We start from the raw sequence: 14,267 nt of genomic DNA, 5'->3' as shown, positions 1-14,267 counted from the left end.
AAAATGAAATATCATAGACGGATCTCAGACCCTGTGCTACTGGAAATTTAGCTTGTGTGCCTTGTTTGTTTTGACCATCTTCGAGATTATTCTACATGTTGATTGGAGCACACCTGTAGTAACTGCACCCCATCTCAATAAGAAAAAATGCACCTAAAGTATCAAAGGTTAAAGTGCCCTTGATGGAGAAGATTGAACTTGGTGAGTTTGAAACTATGATATATTGATACATGAGATGGGAAGATGCCAAAGGGAGAATTTATAAATTTAGTTATTACTGGTGCACTTCTAATGTTGTAGATTATTGAGGTGAAAACAACTGAAGTTATAAATGATTTGTCTGCCTATTATTTTTTTTTGTTAATTCTTATTGTTAAAAAAAAAAAACAACTAGAATCACAATTTCTTACACATTTACTGTTCAAAGAAATTGGGTACTACAGACCAACATGAGTTTGGTATAAATACAAAAATACTCATAAAACTCATTAGGAAAATGTACTGGACATATCACGAGTTGTGACTGGGGCTACTTTCACAAATGTATAACAACTTTATTATTTCACATTTTCATATGATTGCACATAATTTGGGAGGGCCAGTGGCCTACTCCTTTTATTACTGTTTTGCTATAAATAACATCCAATGCATCAGTAAGTAATGAAAACATTCATTTGAAACAGCTGTTTTGTTTTATATTTATTTTAAATATGTAAATAGCTACAGCTGTCAGATGTATTTGAGTAAACTGAAATGTAATAGAGAGTAGAATCACATGGAAATACACACAGTACAGTACAAGTATTTCGTACTTGTACTGTACTTTACTGTACTGGGTAAAAATTTACATCGACACACACACACACACACACACGCCAGCTGAAAGGTATTAAAGTGTTAAACGTTGTGTGGCGCTGTCATCACTTGTTTTCCTGCACATGTGTTTGAAAGGCGACAGTGACACACTAAACTGAGTGACACTTCAGCACACACACACATACACACACTGAAGAGAGAGAGCACGGACACACACACGGAGATCCTTCCTCTGGCACCGCTGAGAGACAAGATGTATCTTCGGGATGAGATCCTTAAAAGTATCTGGCACGCTTTCGTCGCCCTGGATGTGGACCACCGAGGAAAAGTCTCCAAGTCTCAGTTAAAGGTTTGTGTCACTTCTGTTTTTCTGTCTTTTTTTTTTTTTTTTTTTTTTTTAACTTCTTGTTGAACATTTCAGACGCCATGAGGGAACAAGTTGGTTCGTTCAGCTAACGGTGTTCGGCTGACGGTGACATCCATCATTTCATATAAATGTGACTTATTTTAGCGACTTAAACTTGTGAGAAACATCTTGTACCCTCCCTTTATTGTAACTACTCGACTAAAACACATTTATACGTCAATTTTAATATCAACATTTCAAGTATATTCACTCAAACCCATAGTTTTTAATCATCTAAGTTACACCTGTTCATCACACAGACGTTACTTGGCAACAACTATTTTATTCCTTCTACTACACGTTACTATCAGTAGCCTACTAGTACTACTATCATACTTCTTCTACTGTACTACTGGCTACTCTTACTACTAAAGTTTTAACTTACTTAACTTAGGCTAAATGGCTGGGCTACCTTTGCTAATGGTTGACCTATTGACCTCCATTGTTTCAATTATTACCACTACCTACTGGAATCAACTAATTTATGGACTATTAATCAATTGGTTGATCGACAGAAAATGATCTTTTATGTCATAATAAAAAATCACAGGTGAATTGGTTGTTTTCTCTACTTGTCATCCACTCAATAATACATTGATTCTCGAAGAAAAAAGTAGTCAACAGTTTGGACGATGGAAAAAATTGTTGGTTTCCTTACTCATACTCATTTGGGACAAAAGAAAACAGATGCAATTTAATCAAACAAAACTTTAAACAATTATTATCAATCTAAGTTGAATTGTAACTTATTTGTGTTTTACTTTAACAGTGATATATCAGGGAGTTTTGAAAGATGAGAGTTTTTAAGCATGAGGTGGTGTTTTGCTGTATGACAGCCTGGGCCTGAGCTTGTTTGCCTGCTGGGTCTGACGTCTATGTGCCCAGCCTGACAAAGACACAGTGTGACTTGAAGGATCCTGCAGGGTTTTCATTTCTCACATATGCTTTCTCAACTCTGCAGAACAGCCAAGAAAACTCATATATTTCTGGAGGTTAATTTGTGGTCTTTATATTGCTATGATGATTAGTTTAAAACCCAACTTGAACACCATCTGCCCACCACCACATGTCGGTCTGTTAGTGAAACTGTATGCAAGTGTAGATTATCTTTCAATCTAGGGACTGAAAGTGTATCTTTAAGAACTGAAGTAACACTTGGCTAGTAATGCTTACAGAGGGTTTTGCATGAGTGACAGCAAAATGTGAAAACCACAAGACTTATCTAGAACTATCTTTATATGTTCTGTGAAAATAGATATATCTATTTCAAGAATGTGACTGTATAGTAATCTGTGCCTAATCTGGAGTGTGTTATCGTAGTGTCTAATTTTCTTATTATCATCTTTAGGTGTTGTCTCACAACCTGTGCACAGTGATGAGGATCCCTCACGACCCCGTGGCCCTCGAAGAACATTTTAAGGATGATGATACGGGGCCTCTGTCCAACGAGGGCTACATGCCTTACCTCAACAAGTTTATTCTTGACAAGGTGGGGACGGACAAAGGTGCTGAGGGAGTTGCAGGGAAATGGGAAAGCCTTGTGTATTTACTCCAATCAACACACTGTCATTTACCAAACTGATCAGTAATACCTTGAGAACATAAACCTCAAAATCTTCACTTGGACCCAAGGCTTACAATTTGGAAATCAAAAGTCAAGGTCAAACCATGCAAAGCATGTTTTGAGCTGTAACTCAATATATTACTCATTAACATTTATTAGCTAAAAAGTTGTGCATGGAGGCATGTGAGACTTAAAAGAAACGAAGGGAAATACCATTAATGATTAAAACAGTAAAAGCACCACAAAACCTCACTTTATTCTGTTGAGGACATGTATTTGGATGACTGATCATGACCCTGTCACATCCTCTTTTCTGCTCTACCCAGCCGAGATAGACAGACATTTTATTGGTACTTTTACCAATAAACTTGGTTGGTCTTGTTTTTGAAATTTATCGATAGAGTCGGCTCCATCGCTCATAGCAAAAAGGGGATTCTTAACTCTGTAAGATTTATTCTCCTGCGGCTCAGTGAGCAGAGTGTGCTACAAAGCAAACACATCTGTTGAAATGTTATAAAAAATAACTCTCATGTCAGTTACAAACTGCTCGAGTTTCACTCTTTGGACTTGGAAGCTGTTTTCTTGCCTTTCTCCTGTAGGCTCTGACTTGAATAAAAATGAGGCATTTAATTACAGCAGGTTTGTACCTCACACCCGCAGACAAAGAGAAACAGAAAACAGTCTCCTGCTTAGCATTTGTAAACACAGCGCCCTCAGTGGGGCTGACCAGGGTGACTTTGACTATGACTGAATGGTGCGTTTTTTGGTCACAGGTCCGGGAGGATTTCGATGTGCAGGAGATGAACAAGATGTGCTGGACACTGTGTTACAAGAAAAAGATGTGCACTAAACATCTACTCATCACAGATGATGACTGTTTCAAAGTCTGGTGTATTTTCAACTTTCTGTCAGAAGACAGATACCCACTAGTCATCGTCACTGAAGAGGTGAAGAAGATTATTGCAAAATAAAGATTGATATTTTAAGATTCCCTCCACCGAGGTTTCAATGTAATGAAGTTGATGTTTTTGACGTATATATTATGTCCATCTCCGTAGATTGAGTTCTTTCTGCGCAAGCTGGTGGAGTCCATGGGGAGTGAATGGAGTGAGGAGAAGTTTACAGATTACAAGATGGAGCTGAACAAGAAGAAGAACTGTCTCAACGCCTGGGAGTTCATTGAACTGGTGGGAATGGGTTACTTTACCAAGGGCATGACTCGCCAGTCCCTGTCCCTGGGCATCGATGTGGTCTACCAGGAGCTGATCCTGGATGTGCTCAAGCAGGTTTGACTGGATGTATTATATTGCATGGTTTTTTCCCCCATCTATTGTTTCCCTAACCCTACAGGCACTACCTAGCTGAAAATCTCATTTTTTGGGTTGAAAAAAATCCATTTAATCTTTGTTTTGATTTTCAGTTGATAATGTGCAATGATAATATTCTCCTAAAACAAAGGGAGCAAAACAAAGCATTGAACTAAATGTGTCTGTAAGCAGGTTTAGTGCATCAATCATATATAAATGTACATATATCTACATTCAACAACTATTATTGTATAAAACGTAATAATAGTAGACCATTAATTGTTTTGTTTTGACAGAAACACACCTCTAGTTTCCTACATGAAAATACCTTTTCCTGTATTTTGTAGGGATACATGATGAAAAAGGGCCACAAAAGGAAGAACTGGAACGAGCGCTGGTTTGTCCTTCACCCCAACTCACTGTCATATTATGTCTCTGAAGATCTGGCGGAGAAGAAAGGAAACATCATTCTGGACCAGAGCTGCTGTGTGGAGGTTAACAGTTCAGCTCTGTAGCTGTGTTCATGGATGTGTTTTGTCTATTTTGTGTCAATAATGCTGTATTGACCCAATGGTTTAAAGATTGTATATTATAACTGATTTACCTTAGTTCAGAAACAAGACTAACATGCTCAAACCAGCATCGTTTTGCATGTGTAGTGACTGATGGTGCCATTCTTTCTGCAGTCTCTGCCAGATAAAGATGGGAAGAAATGCCTTTTCATCATCAAGTGCTTCGATAAAAGCTTTGAGTGCAGTGCATCAGATAAAAAGAAGAAGCAGGAGTGGATTCAAGGTGAAGCTGATGAGACATTTCCTACCACTCTGTGACATCATTGTCTTGTGTTTTCTTTCACATTAACTCATCAGCAGAGTGTCTGTAGTTGCTGTGGAAGTGAATCTGATTTCCCTCTCGCTGTCCTCCAACAGCGATTCAAACATGCATCCAGCTGCTGAGGCTGGGTCTGTCGTCTCCTCACCGCGAGGCCCGGCTGAGGCGCAGGGAGCTGCGGCAGAAGCAGCACGTGGACGAGGATAACCTGGTGGAGAGGATGAGGCAGCTGCAGGCGGCCAACGAGAACAAACAAAGGCAGCTGGAGGCCATGAGGGAGGTAATGTTTCACAATCAACTCCTACAACTAACCACACTTTACACAATTCAAGTGTCCTACACAGGAGTCATGGTCAAGTCATGTTATTTTTTCTTAGTTATAAATGAGTACAGAAATCATGTGCAGGTACAAAAATACACAGTATGTTGTGCTTAATCATCGGTGAAAAACTGGAGCTATATTATTAGTAGTCAGGGAAACTTTGAAAATCTTGGAAAGAGACGACAAAACATACAACTGGATCTTGTGAACCTTTTTCACTCTCTTTTTGTTTTATGAACAAATATGATGCAACAGTATTTCTACACTGAAAGGGGAAGTAAGGCCTGCTATGCAAAAGACATCATCTTGGTATTTATGTATCTACTGCAGCAGATTATTGATGGCTTCTCACTTCTCTTTTTTCACCCTGCCAGATGGCTTTACTGTTTCTTTCAAATGAAGAAAAAAAACAAAACTGCTGTATCTTCATAAGCCCAAAAACTGTGAATGTGGGAAGTCACATGGTGTTTTTAAATCCTTAATTGTTTTTGTTAAATATACCCAGGTATTAAAAAGTCAAATCTTAGCTAATACAGCCCACAAGGAAAGAGAAAATTTGTTCAGGACTGTGGTATTTTTTGTTCATGCGAACTGTTCCTCAGATTCCTTGTAAACCAAACCCAAGTTTCAGTATCAAGGCTTTTTTTGTCCTCAGAGTATTTCCCCTTCGAGCTGCAGCAGAGAAGTATCACCTCATTCAATTCATGTTATGCTTCACAGAAAATGGAGGAGGCTGCGGCTAAAGCAGCAGTAGAGGAGCACAGGAGACAGAAGACTCAGTTAGACCTTCAGGATCGCTACAGGCTGGACCTGGAGAGGGAGAAAATGGTAACTGCTCCTCTTGATTCAGTTCCCGCAACTCCAGTCTGACAAAGTGGGCTCATGGCTCATGAGTAATACACTGGTCATAAGTTCCCATCAAAGTGACAGAATGAAAACTGCTGCGTGTGGCAAATCAAAACAATGTTTTTATTTTATTTTTATCTTCAGATGAAGTCACCATTCCCCGTCTGTGTTAAAAATACTTAAAATTATATATTTCTTCATGTTGAGTCAAGTTTTCCTGCCAGTATCAGATGCACTGACGCTTATTAATCATCATCTTAATTCGGTGACTACACAGATCACTTCCCTTATAAGATGAAAATGTACTCATTGTTTACAGATTTTGGCTCTGTTCAAGAGCTCGTATCCACAGTCATGTGTAAGACAGAAGCCACATTGTAGTAGTACAGTATATGTGTGTGTTGCTCAGGTGCGTCAGCAGATGGAGGAGCAGGTGGCTCAGAAATCCAGCGAGCTGGAGCAGTACCTGCAGCGCGTCCGAGAGCTGGAGGACATGTACCACCGACTGGAGGAGGCCTTAGAAGACGAGAGGCAGACCAAGCAGGATGAGGAGGCCATGAGGAAACTCCAGGCCAGGTCACTGACACGTACACCAGACATTACCTGGATAAATACATGACATTAGTGAAGCACCTCTTTAATATAACATGAACTAGTTCACCAGACCGACTGGCAGTCTTCTTTAAGTTGTTGATAATTACTTTTTGTGACTGCCAGAGAACGGATGATTCAGCTCTTCTTGGGTTTTTTTTGCAGCTGCAGCTTGTGGTTTTGTTCTGTTAGTCATGCAATGTGAAGTGAACTGAATACAAAGGTTGGATTTAAAATTGGGTTATCCTGAAAAACCTGGAAACTTTTAGTATTTTAAAGGGTTGGAAAACACATGAAAAATGAGAGAACTAGTTCAAGACCCACAAACCACAGTGTGGTTCAAGAAAACAATCTTGACATTCTCATCTTTTGTTCTTGCAGATACAGTGAACTCTGATCGTAGAACGTATATGGTCTGTTTTTTGTTATGTTTTTTAAATTCCCGCAAGGTTTTTGGCTTTTGAATGCACCTCAGTGGTTGGTGAAGACTGCGTTAAATAGAAAATAAAAAGCTGAAATCACTGCTAAATTCTATTAATTTAAACAATATATTTCAGTGATCTGATGTTTGTATGTACAAGTATGAGGATCTTTTTTTATTTTAAATGTATTGCTCTCATGATACCTTTTGTAGCCTAAACTCTGAATCTGAGTAGCTTTGTCTCTCTGAATTATGAGTGAAAATTAACAGAATTCACAGTGTAGCTCATGTAATGTTTGTCTGCTGTTGTATCTGCCTGTCACCATAGGAGATCTGTATTTAACTGTGCTGAAATGTTACGGCTCTATTTCCATTTTGAGAGACCACACTTGTTTCAGTAATCGAAATCAAAGATAATGAGGATAGAGGCTTGTCCCACAGTCACATATTTCCCATAGTTGTCTTCTTATAGAGCCTTAGATTTACATATGTATAAAGGAGCCAACCTTATGTCATTGAAAATGGAAAGCCATGTCTAAATGAGTGTGGCAACTCTGAAATAGCATTTGACAACAAATAATCACACAGGGACGGTCTTGTCCGATATTTAAGCTACTTTCCACTCTCATTGCTTTCCATCCTTTTTAATTGTGCCCTTGTTGTGTGTTGCCTTGCAGGCTGCTGGAGGAAGAGGCAACAAAGAGGGCAGAGCTGGAGCAGATGCACCTGCAGCAGCAGAGGGCGCTCTCCCAGACTGAGGCCGAGAAGCAGGAGCTGGTGGCCGAGCAGCTGGCCAAGGAGAGGGAGCTGCAGACAGCCATGCTGCAGCTGGAGAGACTGCAGAAGGAGCGGAAGGGAGCATTGGAGCAGTATGAGGTCAGGTCACACATGTGGACACACATGTGCTTCACAAAGGCTTGTTGTTCGTGCATTGGTTAATCCACTGATGAATTATCCCCTTTGCATCAGAAACTGCTTTATTACTCTTTTTCTATTTGGCTAAAGTCAGTGGTGATGTATCTGTGTGCAAATGAACATGCATTTGAAAAGGGCCATAATTACCATAATGTATGGTCAAGATAATAGGTAGATAACCTATGGAAATAGATGAGGCTGGATCATGATTCTTTTCTGACATCTCCACACAATTCATAAGGTTTGAATCCACCTCTTTCTTTCTTTCTTTCTTTCTTTCTTTCTTTCTTTCTTTCTTTCTTTCTTTCTTTCTTTCTTTCTTTCTTTCTTTCTTTCTTTCTTTCTTTCTTTCTCTATCTTTAGGTGGTTACAAGGAAGCTCGAACGAGCAGCGAACAAAACAAAGAATTGGAAAGACAAGGTGGCCAAACATGAGGGGCTGGTGCGTCTCATCCAGCCAGGTAGGGGGACAGAGTGTCATTCTTCAGTAGTTAAAGCCTCCCTTGGGAGGATTATCTGCTTTTTAATAACAATTAATAATTTAATAACATTGTAAAGTGAATAACAAGTTATCTGAAGACATCGCTCTGGAAAAATGTGTTGACCATTTTCCACAATTTAAAGATGAAATGACTAATCGGTACTTTTCTGCAGCCATAACTGCAGAAATATAATAATATAACAATATGTTGTACTTTCATAATGGCATTAACACATTTATTAAATTGGATTCTGTCTTGAATTGAACTTGGGAGTTCCTCAGTCCTGTGTTTGATTGGCTCTAACTCATTGCACTCTTAAAAAATATTCACACCCTGTTTTTAACCTGTTCTTTTAGGTGATAAAGGACCTCAGAGGATCACGAACTGGGGTCCGGCCTCATTCACTGACACTGAGCTGGAAATAAGGAAGAGGTCGTGGCAGGAGAGTAAGAACCAGGGGGGTCAGACCCAGTAGATACACACACGATAGACCGGTCACACAGGAAAACTGTCACTATGATTAACTGTGGAGCCCACGCCACCGTCACATTTCACGTTACTTCAGGTGACAGTTTACTTTTAAATGTACAGCTTTGATTAACTGCGTTTTATCTTTTGGTTTTCTATCAAGCCGTCAAGCATTTGGGTTTTAGTCTGACAAAATAATCTTAAATCAAGTCCACAGTTTGCTTACAAACTTTTTGTGAAATTAATATGACAGGAACTTTGTGGTGCATGAGTTAACATATCATATACTTTGCTCAGTTAAATTGTAGTCCTTTTGTGTTTCACGTGTTTATGTTTCATTTATTTTTTCCAATCTAACTATGCAGACCAGATCTTTCAAAATTGTCACTGCCACACTTCACATTCTGAACCACTAATTTCACAGTTTCTCAAAGAAATCCTGTTGATGTTTATAATCTAGTCAACTCTAGACAAACGGCTTCAAATTGAATTTCTCATTTACCCTTTTATCAATGTGCTTTTTTAAACCCGTGTACCTCCCTTGTCAGCTGCTTCTCTAAATGTACCACAGTTTGATAAAAAAAAAAAAAAACAAACACACAACTCCCCAGAGGTGTCTAAGTCTGTGTCTTCAGACTCCACCCTGATGAAGGGGAGATAGTGGAGAACAGCTTTCACATGGTTTAATCTACTTGTTTTTATGTTTTGACATAAACTCGTCCTCATGAAATTGTAGCAGTAACAGCAGATATATATTTTCCACTTTAGCTCAGTCTATTAGAAGTTGAATGAATTGTGTGCATTGCAGTCATAACTAAGATGATAAAAATTAAAATAAATAAACACCATCATTATTTATGAAAGTGGGCGACTGTATTCATTTCACAGAAAAGGCTGTTAACAAATATTATAGCTTTAACTTTTCTCATCACTGTTACTTTGCTGTCATTTTGGCTCATCTACCTCCTGATCACTATGAGCGGTGTCCACCAGGTGTCGCCATGGGAACAGGATCCTCCTCAGGTTGTTGTTAGCGGAGGAGGAAGAGGAAGAGCAGACGTGAGCTGGTGCCACAGGAGGCCCGTGTGGCAGCAAAAGCCCCACCACACCGACAACACAGTGTCTGCGTTTAAAAAGTAAGCCAACACTGCATGGAAGATATTTTTTCATGATTTTCTGAGGAGCACGGGTGCGTCTCCACCTCGGGGTCGTGATTAATTAAGTGCCACTGACTCTGACCAGAACCAAGTCAGTGGCACTTAAATCTACTTGTTTCTGGAGGTGTAAAGAAAAAAAAAAAAAAAGTAGGTCACCTGTACAGAGTTTCAGTTTGAGTCAGGTTTGCTGATTAGTCACTCCGTATTTCTCTAAAATCTCTGCACTTTCCTGTAAAGATGTGTGATTTGATCCGATATAGTGCTGATACCGATGTGATAAAACAAATCAAGTGTCGTCCTCAGCCAATCCGATCCACCTTCATCACTGTTTTCTTTGTCACACTGACTCAGGCTTTAGAGGTACAGCTCTCCCCGGCCTCACAACCACACACACACACACACAAAAAAGTTCATCACCCTGTGCACCGGTGTCAGATTGATGCTCGGTATTGGAACTGGAATCGATATCGGTGAGGAAAAGGTTGGGTCAGTGCGTCCCTCATTCACCTGCCTGGTTTGTTTGTAAGACAGGTCTGAAGGTGTTGTACAACATTACCTCATTGTTCCAGTTGCCACAAAACAAGATTAATCACAACGGTGCACGTGACTTGCAGCAGCCCAGGTCTCAGTCGTGCTGCTCCTGTGTCAAAACAAATCAGTTGGTGCAACAAAGGCCCACTGTTCTCACATGCTCGCCTCTCGGTTGTCAGACTCATCCCTTGCCCTCATGTTTCAATGAAAAAAGAGACGGCGTTAGAGGAGCATTGTAAGTGGGTGAAACTATCAGCTGTGGGTACTTGTTTGTCACGCGTCTTGCCAGCCAGCCCGCACAATGAGCCTCTTTACCTTTCATAGGTGTAAAAACTCTCAAACCACCTTAATTTGTCCGTCCTCGGAGTTTGGGGGGGGGGGGGGCGGGGGGGGGGAAGAAAGTTCAACATTAGTTCAGAGTTGTCAGCGCAGGAGAGGAGATAAAACCTGCATTCATCCACTGATCCAACAACCAGCACCTTCTCTGTAAAGTATGATGGTGGGTCACTGATAAGATCAGATATAATAATGTGTAACTCGGTATGAGATTTATCAACAAAACCAAGACCGAGAAATCTAACTACTTGATCTCTGCTCGTATTAAAACCGAACAGATCAGATAAAATAAGGAAATGTGTTTTTTTAAAGTCATTGGAATGAAGCGCCAGTCTCTCTTTTTTTTTTATCACAGTATTTGTCATGAATTACGAAGCTGTTGATCTGTTGTTCACATATCTTCTCTACGAGGTACTTATTTATATCTTGGAATCTGAGAAAAATGTGGCCCCTTTTTTTTCTTTATGGGGGTGGAGGGTGGGGGGCTATTCTCAGAATCGAGGAGTTTCTGATCTCCGTATCTAAATTGCACAAGCCCCCGACATTCCAAAAATAAGGACATCTCTAAGTGTCTCACCCTCGCGCCCCATGTGTCTGAAAAGTACCCTAATGCCCATGACCAATTCATCTGATTCCTGTCCAAAACATCCTCATGGAAACTGATTTGAAATGGGAACATTTTTGGGATTGTCTGCTGGTGAAAAACTGTCTGACAGATGCCTGTTTTCTTGGTGAGATGACTTCCCACAGTGACCTCACAGCCCCCAGCATTTCACATGGTTGAATGGACTCTGGGTTTCGCTCGCTGCAGAAAAAAAAACAAAATACTGGGGGTCTCTCACACTGGCAAAGTGAAAAACACCAGGACGGCAGATAAATGCCTCTTTAAGTGGGTCAAGGAGACGGATTTTAATGCAAACTTTACAGCCCCCACTCCCGCCCTCACAAGTCCCCACTTCAGTCCCCTCCCTTCAAGCTACAGCTCAAATGTGTAATTGCACTTCTCTGTTCATGGATGAGCGGGTGGTGTCCGGATAAGATCATCTGGAGCTGATGCAGTTGATTCATGCATTTGATAATCTCCCAACTAGACCCCCATGTGCTGCAGGCAGCTGACATCATCCTGATTCCTAGGGTGCGACTCCATGATGTGTGTCGGGGCCTGTGAGATCAGACTTTGGAGTTGTTTCGATGAATTTTGGGGCAGGTGCCCACAAAGGGCCCTCGCTAGGCAGAGAGAGGCCCTCGGCAAAGCTGCAGAACAGCTCCGGTTGTATCGAAGACTCACCCAGGAAGTGCAACCTGCCACAGGCTGCGTTCACTGCCACTGCAGGGCTACATGGATAATAGGATTTAGAGGACCAATGAAATAAATCAGTATCATCTGTCACTGGAGTATTTTTGGGGTCCGTGGAAAGGCCAGTCGGCTTATTTTTCAAACTGTTTCCTCAGACAAGAGGCATTTACTGCAGCTGTGACTGTGCATGAAGAGTCTGGGATCCAAGAGCAACAAATACGTGCAATCTTTGAATTTATAGACTGTTTTTGATTTGTCTTTTTATGTGTGAGCAGCACGCTTTCAGCCAACCGAGACTAATCACATTGAACTCAGGAGAAACATTTAGCCAAGTTACACAAGATCACAGTTGCACAGCGCTGCATTTTAGTGGCTGCTTTCATCAGTCAATTATGTTGCAGAGACCAAATCAACTGTAATGTATCCTTACTCACGTCATGGTTATGTAACAGCACCAATTTCTTTCATCTTCCAAAAATGCCTTGATATACGTAGATAATTTGCATGAATGATCCAGTCAGAAGAATCAATAATTGGATGAAATGGCTGTTGTGCAAAGCTGCCATTCCTCTGTATCTCTGGAGGAAATTATTCCTATCATGCCATTCCTCACGCTCCAGCTGGATTCCTCCCCCGCAGCCCCTCAGAGGTCCAGAGAGCTCCGTGCCCACAAAAGCAGGAGGCTAAATATGGCAAGGACCGCCAGAGGCTGTGGGGAGATGTTCGCCTGCTGCAGCCCGGCTGCACCTGCTGCCAGTGTGGGCGAGCACCCACCACCACTGCCCCCCCCAACCCCCTCCTCTCCCCTCCAGAGAGGCCTTCACTGCTCTTCCTCTGACCCCTCAGCTTCCTCTCAGATACAAACCTCCCTGCGACCACAGGAGTCCCGCTCAGCGCCGCCAACCAGGCGCCACAGAGCCTGAGCTGGGGCTCCAGCTCAGTCTAATATTCATTGCTGGCAAGTGAGACACCCATCATCATCCTCTTCCAAGCCCTGTTGTTGGCTCAGAGTAAAAAAAAAGAGAGTTGCAGTGGTGTCTGATTACCTTTGACTGAGAGAAAATCTTTATTAAAGGCGATAGGAGGACGATAGGAGGACGATAAGAGGCCAGAGCAACGTGGCAATTACAAATGTTTTCTTCCTGTGTCCTATGACCGACACAACAGCAAGTTTGTGGCCTCGTTAGCAGTTGCACTTTGAACTCATCAGCAACGACAACACAACTGTTGCAAACTGTTTTTGGTCAGTAACTAAAGTGCTGGAGAAACTGAAAATGAACTGAACAGAAATGAACCTGATGATGCAAGTGAGAAGTCAGAGGATGAACCGATCAACAGTTCATCCTGAGGGGGGAACATGAACGTCTGGTGCCAAATTTACAGCAACGTGTTAACGACTAAAAGACGAATGCATCCAGCAGCTGTAAACACATTGAAACCACTGACTCACTAATTGGTAGCATGTGCCACATCATAGTTAACTAGCTATTTATTTATTTCCATATATGTTATGTGCCAATGAAACCCTCTATTAATACTTCTGTGGTGACCACCATTCATTTCACGGTTATAGGTGCACAAGTCAGTTCTCTTTGACTGAGACTGACACCACACAGTAACACACACTTAACAAAATAAAAAAATCTTCAAGACAGTTAATATTTGTTGTTATATTATAGTTAAAAGAAAACAGGAAGTTACTTTTTCCTCCTCTTCTTCTTTGTTGCTGCAGGTTCTCAGATGGCAGCCGTGGCGTTGTCACATTCAATCTCCTCCCTCTGTTGAAATCACTGTAATGTCTTTTTCTTCTTATTCATCAGTCGTAGTTTAAAACAGTTTGATCATAAATATCATTTATCACCTGTATATTAAAAAAACATATTCACACATGGAAGCTGTGTGAGTGGCAGGATGAGCAGCATCAAGAGTGTGGAATGATGGTTGGTTTTCTGAATTGACTGATGGATTAATTGGCTAC

General features: G+C 41.0%; 1 protein-coding gene across 1 annotated transcript; it reads left to right on the top strand.

Moving 5' to 3' along the window:
* Positions 1 to 1,061: 1,061 nt before the first annotated feature.
* swap70a (switching B cell complex subunit SWAP70a) lies at positions 1,062 to 9,708 on the top strand. Its single transcript, XM_083997872.1, has 12 exons — positions 1,062 to 1,165; positions 2,571 to 2,711; positions 3,560 to 3,733; positions 3,845 to 4,072; positions 4,441 to 4,587; positions 4,780 to 4,888; positions 5,023 to 5,204; positions 5,967 to 6,074; positions 6,502 to 6,668; positions 7,782 to 7,980; positions 8,383 to 8,479; positions 8,857 to 9,708. The coding sequence occupies exons 1-12, from the start codon at positions 1,070 to 1,072 to the stop codon at positions 8,973 to 8,975; spliced, it is 1,767 nt and encodes a 588-aa protein (XP_083853998.1). The 5' UTR covers positions 1,062 to 1,069; the 3' UTR covers positions 8,976 to 9,708.
* The last annotated feature ends 4,559 nt before the right edge of the window (positions 9,709 to 14,267 follow it).

Source organism: Trachurus trachurus, assembly GCF_905171665.1.
Source record: "Trachurus trachurus genome assembly, chromosome: 3".
Classification (NCBI taxonomy): Eukaryota; Metazoa; Chordata; class Actinopteri; order Carangiformes; family Carangidae; genus Trachurus; species Trachurus trachurus.
The sequence above is the reverse complement of the archived record's forward strand: the minus strand, read 5'-3'. Positions and strand labels throughout refer to the sequence as shown.

What these genes read in the sequence shown, in the direction of transcription:
- swap70a (XM_083997872.1), top strand. Translation starts at nt 1,070, where the DNA reads ATGTATCTTCGGGATGAGATCCTTAAAAGTATCTGGCACGCTTTCGTC. An exon ending in AGCTGGAGGCCATGAGGGAG is followed by an intron (nt 5,205 to 5,966) that starts GTAATGTTTCAC and finishes TATGCTTCACAG; the next exon opens with AAAATGGAGGAGGCTGCGGC. An exon ending in GAGCATTGGAGCAGTATGAG is followed by an intron (nt 7,981 to 8,382) that starts GTCAGGTCACAC and finishes CTCTATCTTTAG; the next exon opens with GTGGTTACAAGGAAGCTCGA.